The 27,554-nt window shown below is 38.0% G+C and overlaps 1 protein-coding gene across 2 annotated transcripts; it reads right to left on the bottom strand.

Moving 5' to 3' along the window:
- Nucleotides 1-1,318: 1,318 nt before the first annotated feature.
- Nucleotides 1,319-21,078, bottom strand: POGLUT3 (protein O-glucosyltransferase 3). Of its 2 annotated transcripts, XM_060017184.1 has the most exons (8): nt 20,871-21,078; nt 15,383-15,580; nt 12,859-13,145; nt 10,258-10,474; nt 8,650-8,846; nt 7,177-7,371; nt 4,989-5,093; nt 1,319-3,389 (listed from the first exon to the last, which is right to left on the bottom strand). In XM_060017184.1, exons 1-8 carry the CDS (start codon nt 21,070-21,072, stop codon nt 3,264-3,266), a joined length of 1,527 nt encoding a protein of 508 aa, XP_059873167.1. In that variant the 5' UTR covers nt 21,073-21,078; the 3' UTR covers nt 1,319-3,263. The 2 variants fall into 2 exon arrangements, with proteins under 2 accessions (XP_059873167.1, XP_059873168.1); XM_060017185.1 differs by lacking the exon at nt 7,177-7,371.
- Nucleotides 21,079-27,554: the final 6,476 nt, after the last annotated feature.

Here is a 27,554-nt window from a genome sequence, read left to right as displayed (position 1 = left end):
TGAATTTGCAGCCAGTTGGTCAGAAGTGTGGGTAGCCTGGGGACCTCACTTTTGCCTGATGTCTGTAAAGGCAGTCTTGTGGAACAGTGAGCCCTACACCTGTGGGATCTGATGCTGAATCTGGGTGGTTAGCATCAAATTGTATTGAAGTACACCTAGTTTGGGGTGAAACAAAACAGGTAGCTCATGAAAATATTTCTTCTTTTCTAACTTTCTTTCCTCACTTCTGGCTGCATATAACTCCCTCTACATAAGCCACCCCCTACCCTCCCCGTGCACACTTCCAGGATTTGCTATTTCTTCCCATAGAATAAACAAACTCCAGTCTTCTTCTTTTCTTGTGTCTAAGAAATGTTAAGGTGTTGGTTATCACAGTAAAGTTTAGTGTGGCTTCTTCCACACAGCTCTACAGAGAGAACTTGGCTTAAAAGAGACAACTTTGATCTCAGCAAGTGGAATGGCTCCACAAGAGGCTGGTGTGGGGTAGGCACAGCAGTGGTTGGGATAGGGTAAACTGTGGTTCTATGCATAAAAGAGGGATTTTTACAGTCTGGTTAATTTTGTCCTCAACTATTTGAAGTCAAACATGCCTTACCACCACAAGGATGATTTCTTATCCCTCCAAATAAGAAATTTATATTTCTTCTAACTTTGGCCTTATTATGTCAGGGGAGAATTTTTCCTCTCCCTGCCTGCTATGGACTGAAAGTTTGTCCCCACCCCACCCCCCCAAATTAATATGTTGAAACCCTCATCCCTAATGTGATGGTATTTGGAGACGGAGCCTTTGAGAGCTAATTAGATCATAAGGGTGGAGTCCTCATGATGGGATTAGTGTGCTTATAAGAAGAGAGAGGGGATAGCTTGCTTCCTCTCTCTTTGCTTTCTGCCATGTGAGGATACAATGAGAATGCATCAGTCCACAAACCAGAAAGTGGGCTCTCATCAGACATCAGATCTGCTGGCACTTTGATCTTGGACTTCCAGCCTCCAGAACTGTGAGAAATAAATATTTGCTGTCAAAGCCACCCAGTCTATGGTATATTTGTTATAATGGTAGCGTGAACTGACAAAGACACTGCACTTAACAGTATTTGCACCTGAAATAACAGAAAATAATGGTGTCAAGCCCAAATATCTTTTCCTTTAATATCAATTTCTACTCACTAGGGATTTAGTGTTTGTGGTAGAAGTTTTGATCCATTTATTCATGAAGACATAATAGAATTAAAATTAGGCCAACCCAGTTACAGAAATACCAAAGCTATAGGTGATTCAATCCTCTTTCTTAAAAAACAAGTTTATCTGTTTCAAAATTTTATTTAGAAAATTTACTTTATTTAAAATGTGTAAATAATATGTCACATGATATAAAATTCTAGACATAGTAGATTTAAAAATAGCATAATGGAAAATATAAATATCCATTTTATTTTCCTATGTATATCTTTTGTGGATTTATTTTCTTTTCCTAGGTTTGTATTTTTCTTTATTTTCCAATCTGATCCATACTTACAGTAAAAACATTTTAAATATCATAGACAGGTATAAGACAAAAAGTAAAAATTCCCTTCTCTCCATTTTCCTCAGATATTGGTGAATATCCTTCTAAACTTTCAATCACATGGATATATTTTTTTACATAAATGTTTTCACATTATATGTGTTGTTCTGTAACTTGCTTTTTACACTGAACACTGTCATGGAAATCTTTCATGATTGATAGTGCATTTAGAGCTAGTTCATTACTTTTAATGGTTGTACTGTATTCCTTGATGTATAGCTATATATTTAGCTAGCTCCCTCATGATGGCTATTTAAGGTGTTTCCAACATTTTATTAATAAAAACAAAATATTGATAGCTTATTTTGACAAATGTAGTTATTATATTAACTTACATATCGTCACACCCCTCTTCTCCTTAGGATCTGGTCACTGTACAGCTTGCCCTTTATTTTATACTTGTGCACTTGTGCTTTTGAACAACTGGTGGGTATTAGTGTTTTCCATGGATACTTGGCTTTGATTACACTGTTACTAAATGTGCTTTTGCTTTTGTCTAGTTAAAAAAATTCTGTGTCCCTAGTAATGTTCAGTAAAGAATAGATATGACTATTTTAAAGTGGTTACATTGTCTTCCAGGTTAAGTAAATATTTCAATTAGGAGAGTAAATATTTTTAAATTGGAGTGTGGATATTTCTTGCTTTGGGAGTGTGTTCTTAATGAATTGAATCTCATATTGGTGGTATTACAAGGAACGTGTAATGAATTTCTGGGTCTTAAGACTTCACCCTGTCCTAAAAGGCAAAGGAAATTTCCAAAGTTTTTATCTTAGCAATACAGCACAGTGAAATAGAGGAGGGGTGCAGTAAAGAATGGATGCTTGCTTTTGTCATTAGTTTATTAGTGAATCCCAAGATACCAGGCTTCCTGCAGCTTGTTTCAGAGGTTTTTCAAGTATCCCTTTTAAAGATTAAAAAGAATTAAAGATCCCTATCTGACTACAGTTATCATTTATCTATTCAATATATAGATAATGAAGATACCGATAGGATGCTGTCATCTACTTTAATAACTGTGTTGTCCTTGATGGGTGTCCAACTCAGATAGACTGGGAATTAACTAGCTTAAGGCACTACCTCTCCTTAATTTTGTCTCAGCCCTTGGTAAAACTTAGTTAAAAAGATATGAATGAGCTTTAAAATAACTTCCCTTCATAGTCTCCAAGCTACCTTTAATAACAGAGTCATTCTCATCTTCCTTCATTATTCATATCAGACCTTCCAAGAGGAAACCTGCTATTACTGAATGCCAAAAGCAGCTTGTAGGAGGAGAAGTTATGCAGTGAGGGGGTAAAAAAAGCCCTGCAAAAATATTTTTTCTTCATCATTGGAAAGGGAAGAGGGAAAGTGAACAAGGGATAGAAACAAACCAATAAATACAATGTAAACAGTTTCATACAGAGTTATTTATATTTTGGCAATCCTCTCTATCTACTATGATCCCCAAGTTTTCTTTTCAGAGAAACTATGATGCTGATAATAGCAGTGTTTACTCAAAAGATATTAATATCCTAAGATATTTGGTAATACTTGCTCTAATATTGCTCTATCCATCCACATTATATGAAGCCACCAAGAGAAGCAGTCCCCTGCATACAGTCTTCCAGGCTGTCTTCACAGTCTTCACAGCTTAGATTCCATCTGAACGCTGCCATGAAAGATGTTGCCGGCATATACAGGAGTGTGAATATGGGCTGACTTAAAGCTCTTCTCTTAAAGGCCTTTTCCTGTGGCACTGGCAGATAGATGCACTGTCATCCGGCTGAGGAACAAGTTCCATTCCATCACGTATTTCGGGTTTGCTGGTCTGGCGCTCAGCATATTTCTGGAATGTGTTTGAAGGCAATGGAAAGATTAGTCCAAACTTCATTCCACTGAATCCTCCCCATTCCCCTCATGCTATTGTTTCTAGTGGCTATGTATCTTCAGACTAAAACCAAAGGTCTGGTTTATCTCAGTCCTAAAGTTACCTTTTAACTTTAGTTATTACAGGCACTAGTGCCTGTAAGGAGCCCCATCCACTATTTTAGCAAGGAGCCCCATCCACTATTTTATGTATAGGAAAGAAGCCTCTTGTAACGGGATGTCCCTACTTGAAATACAGCACCTCTCGAATTCATCCTCCATGTGTTAATGAATAATTAACTTTGCTGAATATTCAAATCAGTGAACAAAGATGATAAGAATCTCACAATAAAGTTGGTGGTTTCACACATCCTTCCCTTTAGGCCTGTAGTCACACACACTTTGTAAATGGCGACAGGCCTGTGAAATGTCTCTCCTTTTTGGCCACTGACTGAAATATTCCTATACATTGGATTTTTCAGTTCAGTGGTTCCATGTACATTTAGCTGTACATTCCTGGTCCTGGGTCAAATCCAACAAAATACTGACATGTGTACATGAACCTAATTAATATTTCAGAGGGAGAAACTCCTATCATTAAAGTTACAGCCAGACTAGCAGAGGGAAAAGAACTCATTTAAGGAAAAGGCTGCTTCTAATAAATGGAGTAATTAATCATTTTAATTTTTCTGTGAGAGGGTAGTAGCCTCAGGCATCTGAGGAAATTTATTTTTTTTCTGCCTCACAGAAAAATAAGTTTAGGTTAACAACAAAAACATAATTTCTTATTTTTCTCTTCTGGCTAAATTTTACTGAGTAAAACACAAGTTAATTATACAAAGAACCAATCCTTGAATTGTTGGAAGTACAGTAAATATCTGTACTTCAGAATTCAGCCCTAAGGTTTTAGATTATAAATAAAGCTGACCCTTAAACAATGTCGGGGTTAGGAGTACTGACCCTTGGCACAGCTGAAAATCTGTGTATAACTTATAGCTGGCCCTCCATATATGTGATTCCTCAGTATGCGTGGTTCCATATCCGTGGGTTCAACCAACCTTGGATTGTGTAGTACTGTAGTATTTACTACTAAAAAAAAATCCACATGTAAGTGGACCTGCACAGTTCAAAGCCATGTTGTTCAAGGGTCAACTGTATTTTTCATTTGTTTGTTTTATACAACAAATTAAATATTTGTTTTCCATCCTGTACTGATAGCAAAAGCGTGGCTCTTAAGCAGTAAGGAGAACAAAGAGGTAGATATTTTGAGCAGAAAGAGATGTTAATGATCTCTAGTCCAACCCTCCTATTTTCCATATGAGGAAAGATTTTCTCTGAGGTTCAGAGATTTTAATCTATATTTGTAATGGCGCTAAGCATTGTTTTTCATAATACTGAATGGAGATAAAAATATGGAGGCCACAAAGGGACTTAGCACTATCTTTCTATAGGCTGGCGCCTCAGCATAGCCAGAGTTCCACAGGCTGACTGACTCTTGAACACCTCCAGGAAGCAAGCATTCAGGCCATGCATTTGGTCTGAGGACACTCAACCAAGCAGATGGATCCTCTGAACTGACCTGTAGTACTCTGTAATAGTAGCAGTAAAGCCTGTGGGGCTGTAGCAGATCTCTAGCAGTCAACTGCCCTTCTTTTGCAATCTTCTTGGCTTCTTCATCATTTTCCTGAAAAGTTTAAAAAGAAACAATGAATGAAGATTACTCCTGTGACTCACAAAGAAAGCTAATTGTGAATATGAGGTAGGACAGATGTAGGGTTGAATGTGAACAGCATGGGAGAGATAAAACATAAAAATATAACTTAAGGGTTTCCCTGGTGGCGCCATGGTTGAGAGTCCGCCTGCCGATGCAGGGGACACGGGTTCGTGCCCCGGTCCGCGAAGATCCCACATGCCGCAGAGCGGCTGGGCCCGTGAGCCATGGCCGCTGAGCCTGCGCGTTTGGAGCCTGTGCTACGCAACGGGAGAGGCCACAACAGTGAGAGGCCCGCGTACGGCAAAAAAAAAAAAAAAAAAAAAAAGTTTATATATATATATATATATATATATATATATATATAAAACTTAAGAATTAGGTTATGGAAATTGACAAAGTACTTTCCTAGAAATCTCTGCTATATAGAAATAATCATACCTGTTTGGATCCCCCCTCACCCAGTGCAACAACCCACATACAGCCCCTATCGTGACTATCTTGGTACTTTCCTAGCTACCCAGGAAGTCTAGGGCTCATCATCTGTTCCCCTAATCTAACCCTCTCTGCCTGATATTAAAATACAACTAAAATAGAATGAATTAGTTTTTATAACATCTCTTAAAAGCTCCATTTAAAGTCTGAGCCAAAAAGTTGTTGTAAAATGGTACCTATGAAAGACTGTATTATTGTTGTAATAAAAAATTCAGTTATTAGTACCCATAGGTTGTTCCTTCAGTACCAGGAATAGTCAGCATTCCTAATTATACTTTTAGAAAATAGCTAATATTCTATCATGGTGCCCACAGGAAAAGCCATTTGCAAGCAATTCTGACTCTTTATAAAGGGTCACAAAAATATTCTGCCTCAGGGGCACCCAGTTATTTCCATAGCCACATTGCTTCTCAGAAACAAAATAAAGTCTTACAGTGGAAGGGTAAATTTTATAATTTCACAATAAAACACAAGAACTTTTAAAATACTTTTCCTTTTTTAAAAAAAGAGTTCTTATTTTATGGGAAACTTGTGATTCATTAAGAACTTGTTATCCAGAGAAAACCATAATTCGAAAAGATACATTCACCACAATGTTCATTGCAGCACTATTTACAATAGCCAGGACATGGAAGCAACCTAAATGTCCATTGAGAGAGGAATGGATAAAGAAGATGTGGTACATATATGCAGTGGAATATCACTCAGCCATAAAAAAGAACAAAATAATGCCATTAGCAGTGACATGGATGGACCTAGAGATTGTCATACTGAGTGAAGTAAGTCAGAGAAAGACAAATATATGATATCACTTACATGTGGAATCTAAAAAAAATGGTACAAATGAACCTATTTACCAAAGAGAAATAGAGTCACAGATATAGAAAACAAACTTATAGTTACCAAGGGGGAAAGAGTCAGGGGAGGGATAAATTGGGAGATTGGGATTGACATAAAATAGATAACTAATAAGAACATACTGTATAGCATAGGGAACTCTACTCAATACTCTGTAATGACATATATGGGAATAGAATCTAAAAAAGAGTGTATATATGTATATATTGTAACTGGTTTACTTTGCTGTACAGCAGAAACTAACATAACATTGTAAATCAACTATACTCCAATAAAAATTAATTAAAAAAAGAACTTGTGCCTTTTTTTCTAACTGGGGAAAACAAAAGTGTACCATAATTGCTTTAAATGTTTTCTTGTGCATAAAGCACTTTAACCCTGGTCTTTTTAATCTTTAATTTGCATTTGGTGTGTGTAATTTGCATTTGGTATGTGTGCATGAATAAGGATAGTTTAGAAAAATCTATATTCTATATAACACTGGACTTCAAGTCTTCTAAAAATCCTCAAACATACTGATAGAGGGTATTCAAAATTGTCCTGATGTTGATTCTTCAGATATTTCAAGGGAACAAAAATTTCACAAAATAACATTTCTTTTGACTAAATTATGTCAAATTAAATTGTGTTATGATGGAACTCATGTAACTAATACTGGTGAATTTGTGATTGCCTAAAGAAACTAAAATGGCAGAAAGCATACCTTGGCCCATTCAACTTTCTCTAGTAGATCACTAAGATTTCTTTTAATTGGAACATAATGTTTCCAAGGCTTTAGTGCCATATAAAAATGTTCATAATATGGTGAGTCCTGCTTCAGAACCAAACTGTCACCAAGCATGAGGTATGGATATCTATAAGCAGCCACAGTCCCGTCCACATTCACTTGATACTTGTACTAAAAGATTAAAACAAACATAAACAAAAATTTTAACAGTCATTTGTTTCACTTCTGCTTCTTGTCAACACTGTAACATTAAATATAAAGAAGTTATTTCCCAACTTTAGTATTTACAAGTTTTATATTTTATTTTGTAACACACATCTTCTCTTTGTATTAAAATCATAAGTATCATTTAACAGGTCAATTTTAAGAAATACAACACATTTAAAGATAATAAATAATTTTAGGAAATAGGAATACCTATTTCAACTATGTCTATGTAATGGGAAATTCAGATTTCTGTAACCAGGTAAGAAAACTATTTCCAAAGCTCTATATTTAGCAAAGCTTAATATTGATAACAATTTACACTTTCATTTATTTCATTTGTTCCTTATACCCATGTTAGTATAAAAAAGGAAGGCATTATTGTCTCAAAGTTCGGTTTTAGAGTTCAGGAGACAGAAGCCTGGAGAAGACTAAGGACTAGTGTGATGCTGGTGACACAGTACGGACATATTTGTTGGATTAATAAACTTTGATTTACATTTAAAGTCACTTTTCATTCAATTATAATAATGTGAAGCAGATGTTATCATCTCCCTCTCTTTTTTTTTTATTAATGATAAAATTTGTTTCAGAGATATTTATAAACCTCTATTCTATGAGCCCAAATCCCATGCTCTCTTCATTATATCATACAGAGGAACAGGATATACTAACAGATTCGGTAATTACTTTTTTCTTAAATAATTGGTACCAAGGACTTTACCAGCCAGTCAGATTTTGTCACATTGTCACACCTCTACGTCCTTTGAGCCTTATACGGTGCTCTGAAGGAGCTAGGCAGGCTCACACATGTTAGAGGCGAGAAGTGCTAAGAGATGAAAGCCCCACAGTTCGTGGCAGAGGCAGGACTGGAGGCAGGACTTGAACCCTATTTTACTAGCATAGAATTCATACTCTTTTTATTTACAAGATCATTTTATGTAAAAGACATTTATATTCCCAGTTTATTAAAGAAGAGAAAAACAGGGAAATATACCAAAACTCTAGGTTAATCCTTGTACTGTATTTTGAGTATTAAATACAGTTCTGAGCTATTTGTTAGACAAAGTTAACAACTACAACAAACAAAAAAGAAACTGCATGAGTTTCATAATTCCCTATGCCTGATAAGAAAGTGTGTGTTGGGTCACAAGATGGGAGAAATCTGCCCAACCCCAGCTATTTGGTTGACTTTTAATACAAGTTTATCACTTCATATGTATCCAGGAAGACTTAATTGCATACCTTAAAGAAGTCAAAGAAACCTATCAATTTAGCTTTTCCAAGCTCCTTTTCTTTTTCTTGGAAGAAGAAATATCCTGTAATTCCTGCATCTAGTAGCTGTGGATTATCTTTGGACAGCTGCACCAACTGGAGCCTCTCCTCTCGGCTATCTCTACCTCTAAAGAAAGCTTTCTCTGTTTTATTGATCCAGGAAGGTCCTAGAGGTTTGAGACCATAAAAAAATACAATTATGAATTTGACATTTTTATATTATGGTAAGTATAATCATCTTTAATCTACCTTTGTCATTTAAGATGCTAAAGCTCTTTTATCATCAACACATCTAAAGTAAATGTTACTTTCGAAAAATATGCTCTAATTTTATCCTTTAGTGTACTAGTGAGAGGTCACTCAAAAAGTGGAGTTTCTATTGCATGACATTAGGAATTATCCAAAATAATGCTGGATCAAGTTCAAAGCAAAAAGAGATTCCGTGACTTGGCTCACTCATCAAGGCATTAGTTTCTTCCAACTTTTGTGCTTCACAAAAAAAAAAAAAAAAAAAGCGCTAGGCTTTTATTCTTAGAGTGACTAGAACAAAGTAGAGAATTAAGTAACATCCACACATCTTTAATTCTTAGGTTGCTCAGAATTTTGAGCATATCACTTTTGAATACAGTGCAGAATTTTTCTAGTATGTTGTTAAATGCAAGTAAGTTTTGCATAACCTAACTATGTATATATATTTATATCCTCTCTTTCCTGGGAGGGAAATAATCTGGAAGACTTAATTTAGCTCTCTTTCTATTATTCTAAAAAGAAGTCATTAGTTAACACCTGTCAGTGTTCTAAGGGATAAATCATAAAACATAGAAACTGTAGGGGGTCAACCTCTTTACTATTTTAGCATACTTTTCAGGAATTTACTGTTATCAAATAAAAAGCAGGTCAGTTTTCATTTCCCATTACCTTTAGAGAGTTTACAAGGAGTCTCTAGACTTGTCTACTAAATAAGTCCACTAAACTGCTCTAAACAGAAATAGAGACTTATTAAGACAAGGCAGGGATGTTTTCTACTCAGGGAGTTCGGTTTAATAAAAAGGTGTGTAGTACCATAAACCTAAGGTCATCAAATAGGAGGAAAGGAATTCAGATTGTAAAGGATCAAGAGAGGCAGAAAGAGGGAAGAGGAGAATTTCTTATGGTGCTGGAGGTTGTAATATCCAAATTATACTGTTATCACAATTCTCTTACATATGAATATAATTTTATATTTTTCAGAATTCTCTCTCATTTCATCCAGCAATATAAAGGCACTGGAGTCAGAATTAAGTTAAGTGATAGTTTTACCAAATATGTATTTTCAAATGGTATTTACAAGTGACCAACTCAAAGGAGACTCAGTTACACTAGGTTCTGGACATTACTAGCCTAATCCACATATCTTTAATTTCTGGATTAGAAGAATCCTAAACAAAAACCACTTTAGAGTTTAGAGTGCTGTTTTTCTTTTTTCCTGGCTAGAAAATAAGAACAATGGTTATTTAAATATATTCACATACTCTCTCTGATTGAACATTCCTTTCACCTTTCTTACTTCTAAGCTTTTTCTTAGAGAATGACTTTTACCTGTATTTCCTTGAATAGAGAGAAGATCATTTGTAACACCCCTCATAGCTTCAAGTGTGGAGTGGGTGATGTCATATGTTGGAAGGATAACATCTCGTGAATCCAGAGAGCCACACCATGAAATGATAGGTAAAGGGCCAGGGGTTTCATTGACTTTTCGATGCTCCAAAGGCCAATCTCCAAGATTAACATAAAATTCTAAATCTGGGAGAAGGACCTAAATAAACAAAAGAATGCTTATCAGTGCTGGGAAGACCTCAGTCTTTGGTACTAAATGCTTCAGTTCTTTGGCTTTTAAAATATTTCTGATAAAACTGAAATTTGAAAATAGTAGAAGAGAGAAGGATGCCTCTCAGTCATCAGTAGTATCAGAAAATCAAGGGTGAGGATTGTACATGACAATTCACTTGAGCAGGAGTTAGCTTCCTCTGTTCAGAGGTGACATTTAAAACTGTTGTGTATTATAGATATGGAAACTGTGTAGAAAGGTGTGTGAGTGGCTTCAAGCACCTTTTCTGCCAGCTGCTTAAGTGAGAATCTACAAAGTTAGACCCAAGCCCTTGTTTTCCTTCACTATCAAGCCTTTTTATAACATCTATGTTTGTTTCTGGAATCTGCTATCCATTTCTATCTCCATGGTCAATGCCTTAGTTTAGGCCTTTATCATCTCTTACCTAGATTGTTGCAATAGTTGTCCCTTACTAGATGTTCTGATTCTAGCCTCTCCCCACTCTAATCTGCTCTCCACATTACTGTCCAAATTTCTAAAACACAAATTAATGTTACTATCAAGCTTAACAGAAATTTAAGCCTATAGGACAAGGTCTAAACTCTCTGGCTGGAATTCAGGCCCCACTCTCTTACTCCAGCTTAGCTCTGAATCCATCTTCCATCTGCCCGTATACCAGAAAACTTTAGTTACTCTCTGAAAATGCCACCCACTTTAATACGTAATTCTCTTCACCTAGAATGCCCTTCTCCTACTTATCCACTTGGCAGTCTCCTGTCTCATCCTTCACACTCAGAGCTAATGTTACCTCTTCTATGACTCGCCTTCCTCAGACATTTTAACCCTGGGTACCTACTTTTCTTATGGGCCTATCGTGTTGTGGTACAATTACTTGTTTGTATTTATATCCCATCCTGACTTCTGAATAACAAAAACAAGTTCCACTAGAGTGAGCTGTTCAAAGACCAGAGGTGAGTCTCACTTATCGTAAGTCTCCTTTCAGTCACTGGGCAAAGAACCTGGAACAAAAGGGAAGGGCAAAGGGATATGACTATTCACCTTAGTGCTTCCCTGTTATCATTTAGTAGCTCATTAGTAAGCTCCACATCAGAAGTTCTCACTGTAGAGCAGGATTTCTCAATCTTGGCACTATTGATATTTTGGTGTGGATAATTCTTTCCTGTGGGGGCTGTCCTGTGCATTGTAGAATGATTAGCAGAATCCCTGGCCTCTACCCACCAGATGCTAGTAGCAACTCCCCAGTTGCGATAACCAAAAATGTCCCTAGGCATTGCCAAATTCCTCTAAGGGGCAAAATCATTCCTAGTTAAAAACCACATGAGTACAAGATACAGAAATACAGGGCAGAGTGGATTGATGGTAGCCCAGGAAGAAAGAACCGCCTTTAGGATCAGATGCCCATAATATGCTCATACGGTGGGCTGATGGGGAGATAGGAGGCAACTGCTATTTAAAATAAGAATTGATTGCAGCCTTACATTCCATGTGCTTGGGAAATTGTATAACTCACATCAGGAAAGCTGGCTTTTGATTTAGAAAACTACCTTGATGGTCTTTCTGGGTGAAAAAGGTAAAAAATGCCCATCCTCATCTTTTACTCTGCATAATCAGGAACAAGAAAGAACAAAAGGCGGTTTGAATTGCTCTGCTTAAGAGGAATTTATAGGAATTTGGCAAATGTGGAAAGAGGGGCTGAATAGAGGGATTGGGGGAGGAGTTGCTGGGGATGTGGAGAAGTCTTTTGAAAGACAGAAGCCCCAGTCATATTTAGTAAGAAGCCAAGACTTGAAAATCAAGGACAGCCAGTGAGAAATTCCCAGAGGCAAGGATGACTGAGAGTCTGATTAACACAGGGATGTCTATTTTTAAATGTTAGGATTTTTGTTTTGTTTTGTTTACTCTGCATTGGCACAAAATAACCTCTCTCAGTTACCCCAACATTCAATGAAGTGTGCAATGCACTTAGGATAAAACAAGGAAAATGTGTCCTCAGTTCAACTTATTCTGAGGTGACAAGAAGAAAGTGAAATCTGAATGGAAGGAGTATTCAGCAGGATTGGGGAACTTGAAGAAGTCACCTTGCAGCTGTAAATGTCTGGGAGTTCACAGAAACCTTGGGAGAGCACTATATGGCCTACTTACCTGGGATGGGGGCTCAAGCCATTTAACTTAAATATTAAAGGAAAGAGATATCCATAAAGGTGAAGAACTTATGAGTACTCAGGTGGCAGACAGATGCACATTTTCAAGCCTGGAATCCATTTCCATTCTTTACCATTATTATTCTAAGAATTAAAGGTTACAAATAAATAATTAAACTATTTTTAGAATCAATGAATTCATTCTCATACCTTTCTTGCCAGTGACAGCAAAATCTCATCTGAGAACATTTTGAAGTCTGTGTATTTCCCTAAAGATCTCCGGTAGATTAGGTTACTGAGAATCGTGTAATGAACAATAGCACCCCTCTCATCCCCAAACCTTTTTGGAACTTCGTTTAGCATCTGCTGGAGATTGATGCTGGGAAAAGAAGAAAAATCTTTTGCAATCTGTGGCTCCTTGGCTGGACAAGACAGAGTTTTCTGCCAGGCCTGAGGATCCTCTTCTGGACACTCACAGTACTCATGGTACACTGGTCCTAAGGAAAGCAAAACACATACAATGCCAAGTTTCATTAACATGCACTGCAACACAGGAAGTTGTTTGTGCCCCTGCTGTGAGCATGGGATGACTTCTTGGTAAATTCTAAGATTATCCAGACAGGGATAATCTGCCCTAAACAAATCAGTGGTAAAAGTAGTAATGTCAGAGTCTTGTGCTCTCACCTTCTATCCCCCTTTCATCCCACCCTAGATAAACTAGTATAGCATATGCTCTCTCCCAATATAACCTACTCTCAGTCAATTTATTGAAAAATTTATTTCTAATGAGTTATAAATGGCTGATGAGCATAAAACAACTTACCTTTTAACAAGGAAAAAGAGAATGTATTACTTTTCAGGCATGATAATGTAGTAGGGGTGGTGATTTTTTAAGACAAGATGAGGTCTCTTCCTCTGAGTCCCTAAAACTACCTCCATCAGCACATCTCAAAGAGGAAATATGAAACCTAAGGGCATCTTGCAGTGTAATTTTAAAGTGGCCAGACATAAGTATAAAACTATTCTGAAGACTCATTTAAAAAAGAATTTATGCAGAATTTATATATTATTTCAAAATATATCCATATTTATTTTAATATAAAAATAATTTTTTAAAGTTATTCAATTTTCATGAGAATTTCTACTTCAGACAAGTAATAGGGACCAATTTACCCTCCTACCTGAAACTACCAAAAAACAGATAAAATATATGAAATAACATTTTTTTTTAAGACATTGGACATCAGGCAATGGACAATGAGTTTGAGAGATGAGAAACAAATGAGGTAAACCCTACAGTTCCTAAAGCTTACTGCCTAAGGGAGTTTCTAGGTTGTGGAACATGGAGGAGGAATCCAGGTAGACCCCAGCAGTCTCACTGAGCTGAGGAGACAAGAGCTGAAAGTCCAGTGAGATCAAGGCAGCTAAAAGTTGTAGGACATACTCACTGCACAGAGAGGACTCCAGAGATCTGTACAGGTTCCCTTCAAATATTTAAGGCATACTGACCAATATATATGTTTGAGGAAACTATCCAAGGCAGAGAAAGGACCATCCATAACGATTAGAGGCAACAATACCCATTGTTCATACAGGGCTGGGAATAGTGCCTATTCATACAAGCCAGACTGGAAAGCATTCTAATTCACAGAGGTTGGATAGAGTATGCAGAGATGTATTGGCTGAGTAGTAAGGAATAATTAGCCCTAGACTAAACATGGCTCTAGGCATGCCTAATAAATTGTAAAAGAAAATTTGAAGCATCAAACTAATTCCAAATAACTTAACTGCATCCTAGAGAAAAGCTCAAGAAGATGAGAAAGCATCAAGCAATGAAGAATACACTGGATGGAATTAATGACAAATTGGGCGTTATAGAAGAAAAGATTAGTGAACTTAAAGATATAGCAATAGAAACTATACAAAACGAAATGGAGAAAAAACATATTTTTAAATGAAAAGAGCATAATTGAATCATCGGATAATTTCAAGTTTAATGTATGGGTAATTAGAATTCTTGGAGGGGAGCTGGGGTAGAACAGAAAAAATATTTGAAGAAATAATGGCCAAATTTTTTCTGGATTTAATGAAAGCTATAAACCCAAAGATCCACAAACCCTAAGCACAAGAAACATGAAGAAACCTACACCAAAGCACATAATAATCAAATTGCTCAAAAAAAACTGATAAAGAGAAAACCTTTAGCAGAGGATCAAAGATATAGATGATGGAAGATTTATCATGGGAAATAATGCAATTGAGAAGACAGTGGAACAGTATATTTCAAGTACTAAAAGAAAAAAAAAACTGTCAACCTATAATTTTTGAAAGACAGCTGTCTTTCAAAAATAAAGGCAAAATAAAGACTTTTTCAGATATCCAAAAGCTAGAAGAACTAATCATCAGCGTTCTCACATTAAAAGAAAAGCTAATGGGAATCCTTCAGGTAGAAGGCAAATGGTACTAGATGAAAATATGTATGTATGCAAAAGAATGAAGAGTACTAAAAATGGTAACTACCCCGGTAAACACACAAGATTTTTTTGCTTGTCATTTAAATTGCTTTAAATTACTTAGTTTTTCTCTCCCTTAAAATATCTAGTTAAATTGAGCTCCAGAAGATACATATATAATGTTTACCCTGTTGCACATACTTTAAGGTCATCATAACGCATTCTGAAAGCCATGGAGTCTACTCATAAGGCTGGCTCTGGTTTATGTAATAATTACTTACCTTTCAAAATATAAGGAGACTGAGCGACATGTTCATCACCATAAAGGACCTCTATCTTCAGCCCTTCACTGACAGTTTCATACATCCTATATCGCATCAAAAATGTCCCATCATTCCTGTCCAAAGGTTTAGGGATGTGAATCCGAACTAACTCTTTAGGTGAGAGAGATTTGATTACTACTTTGAATAGTGTTTGGCCTGAAAGAAAAAAAATATATAAGTAATTCTACTATTTCATGATTATTTTGTTTTACTAATTATTGGGTAAGTGTCTTTATGCAGAAGTTATTTTTTCAGTAATATCAATGGTAAACAAAATTATTTTAGTTTGGAAGATCCTTGAGGCCAGGAACTACGTTTGATTTACGTCTCAAAACAAAGGATCTGATTCAACATTTGATTCCTTAGTCATTCAATAAGATTGATTGAGTGAACAAAATCATTGAATAAAATAATTCTTAAAAAAACAAGGAAGAGATTAATTTTTTGCCTATTTGATCTTTTCTCCTTTGTGTAGGTTTAAAAGCCCAGGTAGTTAAAAATCCATAAACTTTTAGGATGACATAGCTCTAAGGCAATCTTACTTACTCCTTATAAAGTATGCACAAGCTTTCTTTGTAAACCATTTTAATACCTAATAAACCTCAATTCTGAAGAAATTTCCTTTTTATTAACCCAAATTTCAAGCTATACTTCCAAGCCCATTTCCTTAAGTAGAGAGAGATTATAGCTAGTTACTAGACTCTGCACAAATGCAACACACTCATACGTACACACAAACTCACATACCTTTGTAAATACTAGAGTTTACTTCTCTAAATTTGTTTCCTCAAGTTGAAATGAAACAGTTATACTAGGATGATCTACTAGGATGATCTAACAACCTTTTCAAACCCAGAATTCTGTGGGTTTTCTTTTCCAGGATAGACAATACCTACTTAGCAAACTTTCCCTTCTCTTTTTGCAGTATATTAGCTGACTTTTCAGGCTTTGAAACAATATTGTTGCAGGAATAAATGTTGGGACTTCTTTCTTCAGAGAGTACAGTGGACATACCTGCACTCAGTACAGATCTGATCCTCAGGAGCTTTAAGAATAAAGATCAGTGAATGTCTTAACCACAGTTAATCACCTATCAAAGGAATTGTTAAAAAAAAAGTGGTGAATCCTCTGAAATACACAGTCCTAGTACACAATAATTTGTGATCAGTCTTTCATCTCACACTATCATATTTCATAATATTCAAATATTAAGCATATTTTTTGTTTTTTAAAATTAATTTTTATCGGAATATAGTTGCTTTATTTTTTAATTTTATTGTATTAAGCATATTTAACATATATTTTTGAAATTACTAAAGAAAAAAGTTTGTTCCTCCTATTCTTAGTTTCTAAATCTAGTGAGTGATGTTTCTACTTTTTTTGATCTTCAAGGGTATCATTTTTTCTTGTGGGTCAGAAAAAAATGTTTCTCAGTCTCTTCAATTTAGTAATAGTAATGTAGTATCTGACATATTGCTACTACATAATTAAGTACCAAACACATGCATTTTAGGATTCTTGAAAGAAGTGTGATAAAATTATGAAAGACATCTGCTAAAAAAAATGAACTATAACAGATAAATGTAAGGGATTTATTAAAAAAAGAGTAATAACTTAATGTGAAATTATTATAAATGTTGGCCAATTACCTGAAATAATGAAACATGTAAGTTATTGCTTTACGTTATTTCCCGCTTAAGTTTCAGAAAGGCAATGTGGTATGGTAGACTGAAAATCAGGAAGGCAGAGCCTGGAGACTAAAAAGCCACCATTCTCTCCCCAGACTGGAAACAGGACAGAAAAGTCTTCTTATCTCCTATCAAATAGTGCTATTCTCCATAAGTTTATGATTTTTAAATAAACAAAACAGATATAAGACAAGCATATTAATGACTATGTGATATTTTGGAAGGAGCTGGATTTACAAAAGAAAACTATCTCCAAAACACTTCATTATTTTTAAATTGATCACACTAAAATAGAAATAAGCAATTCCAACATCATAAAAGAGAAAATGAGAAGAATGCCATTTCAAATTGCTTCAGATAGAAGGTACGTGAATTCTCATTTGCCCTGGGGGCTAATATAATGGAACAGAATCAAGCTCAGCTTGAGCTTTTCTATTCCACAGATCCACACTTGTTTAGGAAAGATAGCTAATTGAATGAGAATGCAGTGACTAAAGGAGACAAAAGGAGGTTGGCAGTATCAAAGCCTTACATCATTAGAATCAGAAATTTTGCAGACTTTTGATATGGAAAGAACACATTTTTAAAAAATTCACTTACTTAGCCAGGGGGACTGGGCCAGTCCCTGAGCTTGAAATTTTCATATGCATTTTCTTATTTATTTCCTCCAAGAACTTGTGAGGAAGGTATTTGCCACCCCATTTTACAGATCAGGAAGCCAAGGCTCCCTTGAAGAATTTAAGTATATACCTTGCCCAAGGTCTCATACCTATGAGTAGCAGAGCCAAAATTTGCACACAGCTTGAATCTTTCTTCTTTCAAAGCCCATTCTGAATCCAACTTGTCACATTGTGTAATGTTAACATACAGGTTCCCAAAATTCATAGTTGGAGAAATAACCTCTGACATTCCTGGTACAATGGAGTCAGCACCTCCCTTGTTGTTTAGGAATTTTATTAAGGCTCTCTACAGCTGCAACAAAAGTGTTGACTCCATCTGGCCAAGGGAACAGAGTCCCTGAAGGCCAACTTGTTACACCTTGAGGCTAAATAGAAATCCTCCCAAATGTCTGGCTGCCTGCTTACCATGCATACTCTATAGGATCTTAGTGAAAACTGGTTCACAGTGATCATATTACCAGTGATTTGATAAAAGGGAAAGACCATTGAACTAGATATTGAAAGGGTTGGGTATCTGGTTTTGACTCTGATCCTTATCCACTGTAGGACCACAGGAAAGACATTTATTTTCACTAACCTGGTTTCTTATAGAAAAAGTGAAGAGAATAGTATCTACCCTTCCTACCTCACAGGATGCTTAAGGAGAGCAAATTAAACACGGCACAGTTCAAAACACTGAAGTGCTACACAACTAGGAGGTAAGATAAGTTTATGAAGATATCATTACTGATGAAGGTAGAGGATGACTGAGGAGAAAATGAGTACTTGTATCCTGCCATCCTGACATACTCCAACCACCCTCTCTCCACCCCTTCTTTCTTTTCTTCTACAATAGTTACTGAGCAACTTTGCCGGGTATTATGTTAGATGCTGGGAATATAACAGTGGCAACAGGTTCTGCCTACATTCATAATAGAAGGAAATAATCTAAGTCAGACATTAGTGAAAATAAAGATATAAATTGGTTTTTTTCCTCATTCAAGGTCACAAGGGATTGAGTAGGATAGTCAAATAGTTAGCATAGAAACCCCATTAGGGAATTGTAGATAGAGAGGGAAATTTAGGGGGCTTTGGGAGACCACAGTAAGATTAATGATCACTCAAGAAAGTAATGGGAAAATCCTGAAACAATGTGGGCTTGCTTGACTCATAAAGCAGAACAAGTTGCTTAGCATCAAAGCCAGACTGGCTTGCTTAACAACAAAATCAAGCTAACTTGATTAGCTACAAAATCATGCAACAGAAGCACGAGACATGCCCCAAAACAATAAAACAATAGTAGCATGAGACCTACATCCTGTCCAGTGAGCTCAGTAAGTTAATGACCCCCAAAACATGCTTTTTGCCTGATGCCCTAAAAACAATAAAACAATAGTGGAGAATAAGGCCTACAACCTGCCTAGTGGTGTCATCAAGTTAATGACCCCCAGCACATGCTCTGTGCACACACAAAAAAACAATCATTTATGGAAATGTGACATCTACCCAAGAGAGACAAAGAAGGTCTTCTCCCCGTCCCCTGTCTTCCTTTGATTATAAAACTGTAACCCATTAAGCACTCAGGGGAGAGCAGCTTGCCTGCCCACTTGTAAGCCTCACAAGTGTTCTATTCTAATTAATCACTTCTTATCTATCACTTTGCCTTTGCTGAATTCTTTCTGTGTTGAGACATAAAGGACCAGCCTCCTTGGAGCCCCCTGAAACGACACCTATCAGTTTCAAAAGGGCATGGACATTTTTCATAAATGATATATTTTTTAAAAATTACATTTTCTAACTGTTGAAACTCATTTTTGCACATTAGATTTGTAAATGTTTAAGACTCTTCATATGTTGGGAAAATTACTTTCCAGAACCATTTGACCAATTGTGCTCCCACCAGCGGAGGATGTAGGTCATTGTCTGAGAGTATCTCATTAGCAGCTTTGAGTATTACCACTTAAAATTTTTTTGCCATTATTTTTAGATTAAAAAAATGGAATTTTATTTGAATTTATAGTTCTTTCATTAAAAGTAAGGTTAACAGTATTTCCTTTTGGATCATGTAACTTTCCTTTTTCATGTATAAATTAATTTTTTCCTTAGTTTTCCATCTTCTTTCTAAAGTCCTCCCCCATTTATGACATTATAAAATTAATTTTAGAAAACAAAGAAAACTATAAAGAAGAAAATACACCTCATGGTGAAAGACTGAATCTGGGTTTAAGAATCTTTTTTTCTGATCCTTAGGGCCAAGGAGAGTCTTTCTAAAACTGAAAAAAAAAAGTACTCAGTTTTCCACCGGCAGCGGAAGGGGCACTGGGTATTCTGATTGTCTCTTTGTTGATAAAACAGGGTGCCAGTTAGCAAGACATAATTTAGACATAAATTATCAAATCCTGACTGGCAACAACTTGAAACTTGCGGGACAAGTTGTAAGACGTTGCAAAGGTAAGATATTAAAGAGAACGTGGGAGGATGATTGGGCAGAAGGGATTCAGGACGATATCCACCCTCGGTAGAGGTAAAACCTAATGCGTTCTGAGTTTCGCTAATTCCTGCAATCTGCTTTCAAGAACTCAAAACTCTAAGAAAATAACCTAGTCTGCAAAACTGCCTCCTTTCTGCCTACTGCTCTGATATTTCCTTTGTGTAGGAGGGAGCTGTTTCAAACCCATTAGGCCTAAGCAGTGTAACCCCATCCGATTCTTGGGCTTGATGACTCAACACGTGAAGGCACTCCCTGCAAGCTGTGACAGATCAGACAACTAGTCAGGGGTGGAAAGACCATCTCCAACTTGAGACTCACACTGCATTCATTAACACCCTGGGCGCCATCCATTCGGAATGTCAGTCCTTGCACGTTAACTAAGGAAGGGCCCTCGGAGTTCATTTATTCATTCAGCAGACTCTTGTTGCAACTGCCTCCCGCCTTCGGGTCCAGGGAACGGGGAGAGAAGAGGAAGTGACCGGACTCGGGGGAAGGACGCCACGCAGGTGGCGGGCGGATTCCCGAGAGGCGCGGTCGCGGCGGGGACGCGCGGCGGGGACGGAGGGGAGCGGGCAGCTGAGCGAGGGAGGCCCGCGGCCGAACGCTACCTGGGGGCGAGCGAGTGAGGTTTTGGCCCTCCGAGTTGACGGCCTGCAGGTAGAAATAGCGGACGGGCAAAACGACGCCCGCCCGCAGCCCGGGCCCCCACACCAGGCTCTGCGGCGCGCTGACCGGAGCCTCGGGGGCCCCCGCGGCCACGAGCAGGGCGAGCTGCAGCGGTAGCAGCGGAACCAGCGGGAGGCGGCGCATGGTCTCCAGGCCGCTGCGGTCCAGCTCGGCTGCGGCGGGGAGGGGACGGGAGCGCGGCGGCCAGAGCTGGGCCCACCCCGGGGCGGGCTGTGAGCCGCCGCCCGCCGTCCCGCCTCCGGCCCCCTTCCGGCTGGAACGCGAGGGCGCGCCACAGGCGACTGCGTCAGGCGCTGCCGGGGGTCCGCGATGGACTCGTCACTTCCCCCACCCCCCCACCCCCAGCCGCGCAGGGTTGAGGACCAGGGTCGAGAGGCGGACACTGAGACCAGGGTGCTTGAGGCTGCACCCGGCCCCCACCTCTGGTTGCTGGAGTTTGGCACCTGTTTAGTGGAAACCGTCTTTTGAAGGACGCAAACACAATGGTGATTGCTAGGGGACCAGAGAAAAGGCCCAGCGGCGAACAGCTTTGAAGAGTTTAGGGAAATGCCTTCAAACAAGGAATTTCACTGGGTTTACGAGACGCTGAGCAAATATCACTCCCCTGATCCCCTACAAGGCCAAATCTCCCAGCCCTTTTGTTCACATTAGCACCAAATTTTATTACCTATCTCCTGTTTGTTTTCTGCTCAGCAGTCTCCCTCACTGGACTGTGACTCTCTCCATTCTCCCTAATCCCCTAACCCTAACTTCCCTTCTTTCAACAAGTGTTTGCTGAGCATCCACTGAGTTTGGGCCAAGCCTCAAGCCAGGAGCCAGGAGCTGGGCACTGGAGTAGCAGAAGTCACGGTTGAGGCTGGTGGGTGAGCGTCACCTCAAAGTCAGAAGCTGCTGTCCCCTGTAATTGATGAGGAATGATTGGTCTTGATTACTCCTCAGATGCTGAAAGTTGGATCTGGGAAGAGACTGGCAAGGGCCCTATTAGCGGGAAGCCACTGTCTGCCTCTCTTTTCGGACCATCTTATCTATATTAGTTAATTATTTTTCCTTCTTTTATCTGTTTATGGTTTTAATCTATTCAAAGGAAATAAAAGTTCTTCGCAGGCTGGGTGAGCCAGGGAAAATTCACGTACCAGTATGGACACAGGATTTCTTTCTTTTTTAAAAATTTATTTATGGCTGCGTTGGGTCTTCATTGCTGCACGCAGGCTTTCTCTAGTTGTGGCGAGCGGGGGCTACTCTTCGTTGCAGTGTGCGGGCTTCTCATTGTAGTGACTTCTCTTGTTGTGGAGCATGGGCTCCAGGCACGCAGGCTTCAGTAGTTGCAGCACACAGGCTCAGTAGTTGTTGCTGCCGGGCTCTAGAGCCCAGGCTCAGTAGTTGTGGTGCACAGGCTTAGCTGCTCCATGGCATGTGGGATCTTCCCAGACCAGGGATCGAACCCTTGTTCCCTACATTGGCAGTGGATTCGTTTTTTTTTTTTTTCTGGTACGCGGGCCTCTCATTGTTGTGGCCTCTCCCGTTGCGGAGCACAGGCTCTGGACGTGCAGGCTCAGCGGCCATGGCTCACGGGCCCAGCCGCTCTGCGGCATGTGGGATCTTCCCGGACTGGGGCACGAACCCGTGTCCCCTGCATCGGCAGGCGGACTCCCAACCACTGCGCCACCAGGGAAGCCTGGCAGTGGGTTCTTAACCACTGCGCCACCAGGGAAGTCTCTGGAACAGAGACTGCATCCTCCTGATAGTTTCTTAATCCAGAGTCACCAAAATCAGGCCCTTGGGCTGCTCAGCATTCCCGCTATGACCAAGGTTTACCAGGGCAAAATCTTTACCATATTTTCCCCACTTCTCTTGACCTATTTTAATAATGCTGAGCAGAGTTTGTAGATAGTGTTCTTTGTACTTTGGAAAAATTTTCAGAAACCAATAGTAAAGCACTGATAAATTGCAGGGCTAAAGTGTAGCATTACTTGGCATTACTTTCACTGCTAAATTTTATTTTCTGGGAGTGTCTGCATACTTTAAATTGAAAAATTTGCTCTGCTCTAGCTATCGCTTAAAAGGTTGTTTGGAACACATTGTGTTTGCATTCTTTCAAAATAAATATTAAATTTTTTATTCAGAGAAATAATCTGAGGTTTAGCTGGTACTGGATGATAGTAGAATATGGCCTAATAACATTCCATCCAAAAAAAACAGAATACAGTTTCTTCTCAAGTGCTCATGGAACATTCTCCAGGATAGATCATATCTTGGGTCACAAATCAAGCCTTGGTAAATTAGAGAAAATTGAAATCGTATCAAGTATCTTTTCTGACCACAACGCTACGAGACTAGATATCAATTACAGGAAAAAATCTGTAAAAAATACAAACACATGGAGGCTAAACAATACAGTACTAAATAGTCAAGAGATCACTGAAGAAATCAAAGAGGAAATCAGAAAATACCTAGAAACAAATGACAATGAAAACACGATGACCAAAACCTATGGGTTGCAGCAAAAGCAGTTCTAAGAAGGAAGTTTATAGCAATACAATCCTACCTTAAGAAACAAGAGACATCTCAAATAAACAACCTAACCTTACACCCAAAGCAATTAGAGAAAGAAGAACAAAAAACCCCAAAGTTAGCAGAAGGAAAGAAATCATAAAGATCGGAGCAGAAATGAATGAAAAAGAAATGAAGGAAACAATAGCAAATTTCAATAAAACTAAAAGCTGTTTCTTTGAGAGGATAAAAAAAAAATTGATAAACCATTAGCCAGACTCATCAAGAAAAAAAGGGAGGAGACTCAAATCAATAGAATTAGAAATGAAAAAGGAGAAGTAACAGCTGACACTGTAGAAATACAAAGTATCATGAGAGATTACTACAAGCAACTATATGCCAATAAAATAGACAACCTGGAAGAAATGGACAAATTCTTAGAAAAGCACAACATTCTGAGACTGAAGCAGGAAGAAATAGAAAATATAAACAGACCAATCACAAGCACTGAAATTGAGACTGTGATTAAAAATCTTCCAACAAAAACCCAGGACCAGATGGCTTCACAGGGGAATTCTGTCAAATATTTAGAGAAGAGCTAACACCTATCCTTCTCACACTCTTCCAAAATATAGCAGAGGGAGGAACACTCCCAAACTCATTCTACAAGACCACCATCACCCTGATACCAAAACCAGACAAAAATGTCACAAGTAAAGAAAACTACAGGCCAATATCACTGATGAACATAGATGCAAAAATCCTCAACAAAATATTAGCAAACAGAATCCAACAGTACATTAAAAGGATCATACAACACGATCGAGTGGGATTTATCCCAGGAATGCAAGGATTCTTCAATATACGCAAATCAATCAATGTGATACGCCATATTAACAAATTGAAGGAGAAAAACCATATGATCATCTCAATAGATGCAGAAAAAGCTTTTGACTAAATGCAGCACCGATTTATGATAAAAATCCTCCAGAAAGTAGGCATAGAGGGAACCTACCTCAACATAATAAAGGCCATATATGACAAACCTACAGCCAACATTGTTCTCAATGGTGAAAAACTGAAACCGTTTCCTCTAAGATCAGGAAAAAGACAAGGTTGTCCACTCTCACCACTATTATTCAACATAGTTTTGGAAGTTTTAGCCACAGCAATCAGAGAAGAAGAAGAAATATAAGGAATCCAAATCAGAAAAGAGGTAAAGATGTCACTGTTTGCAGATGACATGATACTATACAAAGAGAATCCTAAAGATGCTCCCAGAAAACTACTGCGGCTAATCAATGAATTTGGTAAAGTTGCAGGATACAAAATTAATGCACAGAAATCTCTTACATTCCTATATACTAATGATGAAAAATCTGAAAGAGAAATTAAGGAAACACTCCCATTTACCATTGCAACAAAAAGAATAAAATACCCAGCAATAAACCTACCTAAGGAGACAAAAGACCTGTATGCAGAAAACTATAAGACACTGATGAAAGAAATTAAAGATGATACAGATGGAGAGATATACCATGTTCTTGGATTGGAAGAATCAACATTATGAAAATGACTATACTACCCAAAGCAATCTACAGATTCAATGCAATTCCTATCAAACTACCAATGGCATTTTTCACAGAACTAGAACAAAACATTTCACAATTTGTGTGGAAACACAAAAGACCCTGAGTAGCCAAAGCAATATTGAGAAAGAAAAATGGAGCTGGAGGAATCAGGCTCCTGACTTCAGCCTGTACTACAAAGCTACAGTAATCAAGACAGTATGCTACTGGCACAAAAACAGAAATATAGATCAATGGAACCAGATAGAAAACCCAGAGATAAACCCATGTACATATGTCACCTTATTTTTGATAAAGGAGGGAAGAATATACAATGGAGAAAAGACAGCCTCTTCAATAAGTGGTGCTGGGAAAACTAGACAGCTACATGTAAAATGATGAAATTAGAACACTCCCTAACACTATACACAAAAATAAACTCAAAATGGATTAGACACCTAAATGTAAGACCGGACACTATAAAACTCTTAGAGGAAAACATAGGAAGAACACTCTTTGACATAAATCACAGCAAGATCCTTTTTGACCCACCTCCTAGAGTAATGGAAATAAAACCAAAAATAAACAAATGGGACCTAATGAAACTTAAAAGCTTTTGCACACCAAAGGAAACCATAAACAAATGAAAAGACAACCCTCAGAATGGGAGAAAATATGTGCAAATGAAGCAACTGACAAAGGATTAATCTCCAAAATTTACAAGCAGCTCATGCAGCTCGATATCAAAAAAACAAGCAACCCAATCCAAAAATGGGAAGAAGACCTAAATAGATATTTCTCCAAAGAAGATATACAGATTGGCAACAAACACATGAAAGGATGCTCAATATCACAAATCATTAGAGAAATGCAAATCAAAACCACAATGAGGTATCACCTCACACCAGTCAGAATGGCCATCATCAAAAAATCTACAAAAAATAAATGCTAGAGAGGGTGTGGAGAAAAGGGAACCCTTTTGCACTGTTGGTGGGAATGTAAGTTGAAACAACCACTACGGAGAACAGTATAGAGGTTCCTTAAAAAACGAAAAATAGAAGTACCATATGACCCAGCAATCCCACCGCTGGGCATATACCCTGAAAAAATAATAATTCAAAAAGAGCCATGTACCACAATATTCATTGCAGTTCTATTTACAATAGCCAGGTATGGAAGCCACCTAAGTGTCCATCAACAGATGAATGGATAAAGAAGATGTGGCACATATATACAATGGAATATTACTCAGCCATAAATAGAAACGAAATTGAGTTATTTGTAGTGAGGTGGATGGACCTAGAGTCTGTCATACAGAGTGAAGTAAGTCAGAAAGAGAAAAACAAATACCGTATGCTAACACATATATATGGAATCTAAAAAAAAAAAAATGGTTCTGAAGAACTGGCGGCAGGACAGGAATAAAGATGCAGACGTAGAGAATGGACTTGAGGACATGGAGAGGGGGAAGGGTAAGCTGGGACGAAGTGAGAGAGTGGAATGGGCATATATACGTTACCAAATGTAAAATAGATAGCTAGTGGGAAGCAGCCGCATAGCACAGGTAGATCATCTTGGTGCTTTGTGACCACCTACAGAGCTGGGATAAGGAGGGTGGGAGGGAGGTGCAAGAGGGAGGAGATATGGGGATATATGTATATGTATACCTGATTCACTTTTTTATAAAGCAGAAACACCATTGTAAAGCAATTATCCTCCAATAAAGATGTTAAAAAAATATGGCCTAATAAATTAGATAACACGTGGTAACACTATTTTTGAGAACAGATCAAGGAAGCCATATAATTGTATCTGAACACTTGTTTAGCTGTACTGAGTCTATAGCAACCTGTTTTCTTTCTCATCCTAATCCATATCTTAAAAGGTATATCTCTTCAAATCAACCAATGCCTTGACTAGATTCTTTATAATAAATCAAATATCATTCACTCAACAAACATTTATTCCATGCCTACTATGTTTTACACATTATACTTTGACTTCACAGCTCCTGTGGTTTAGTGGAGAAGAAAGACAAAGAGGAAATGTAAATAGTGTTATAGGTGCTAAAACATGGGTGTCAAGAACTGTATAGTGTCTGAGATTTTACCCTATTTACAAGCTAATAAGTTAGTCTGTTACTGTTTCATGGATGCTGTCAAAAGACACAAGACTCCTGGGTCAGAGACAAAGAACAATATTATTCATTGTAAAAGCAGTAACCAGAGCTTGTTTTGGTTTGTGTTGGATCCCCATGTCTCTTGTTATATGCTGAAATGAGTTCCTCGATAATTCATATGTAGAGGTGTTAACACTAGTACCTCAGAACATCACTGTATTTGGAGACAGTACCTTTAAAGAGATGATTAAGTCAAAAGCAAGTCATTAGGGTGGGCCCTAATCCAATCTAACTGGTGTCCTTGTAAGAAGAGGAAATTTGGGCACACAGAGAGACACCAGGAGTTCTTGGTTACAGGAGACAGACCATGTGAGGATGCAGTGAGAAGGTAGCCATCTGCAATCCAAGGAGAGAGGAGTCAGGAGAAA

Source organism: Delphinus delphis, chromosome 8 (genome assembly GCF_949987515.2).
Source record: "Delphinus delphis chromosome 8, mDelDel1.2, whole genome shotgun sequence".
NCBI lineage: Eukaryota > Metazoa > Chordata > Mammalia > Artiodactyla > Delphinidae > Delphinus > Delphinus delphis.
The sequence above is the reverse complement of the archived record's forward strand: the minus strand, read 5'-3'. Positions and strand labels throughout refer to the sequence as shown.

What these genes read in the sequence shown, in the direction of transcription:
- POGLUT3 (XM_060017184.1), bottom strand. Translation starts at nt 21,072, where the DNA reads ATGCGCCGCCTCCCGCTGGTTCCGCTGCTACCGCTGCAGCTCGCCCTG. An exon ending in AGAAAGTTGAATGGGCCAAG is followed by an intron (nt 5,094 to 7,176) that starts GTATGCTTTCTG and finishes TAAACTTTTCAG; the next exon opens with GAAAATGATGAAGAAGCCAA. An exon ending in ACTATTACAGAGTACTACAG is followed by an intron (nt 3,390 to 4,988) that starts GTCAGTTCAGAG and finishes AACACATTCCAG; the next exon opens with AAATATGCTGAGCGCCAGAC.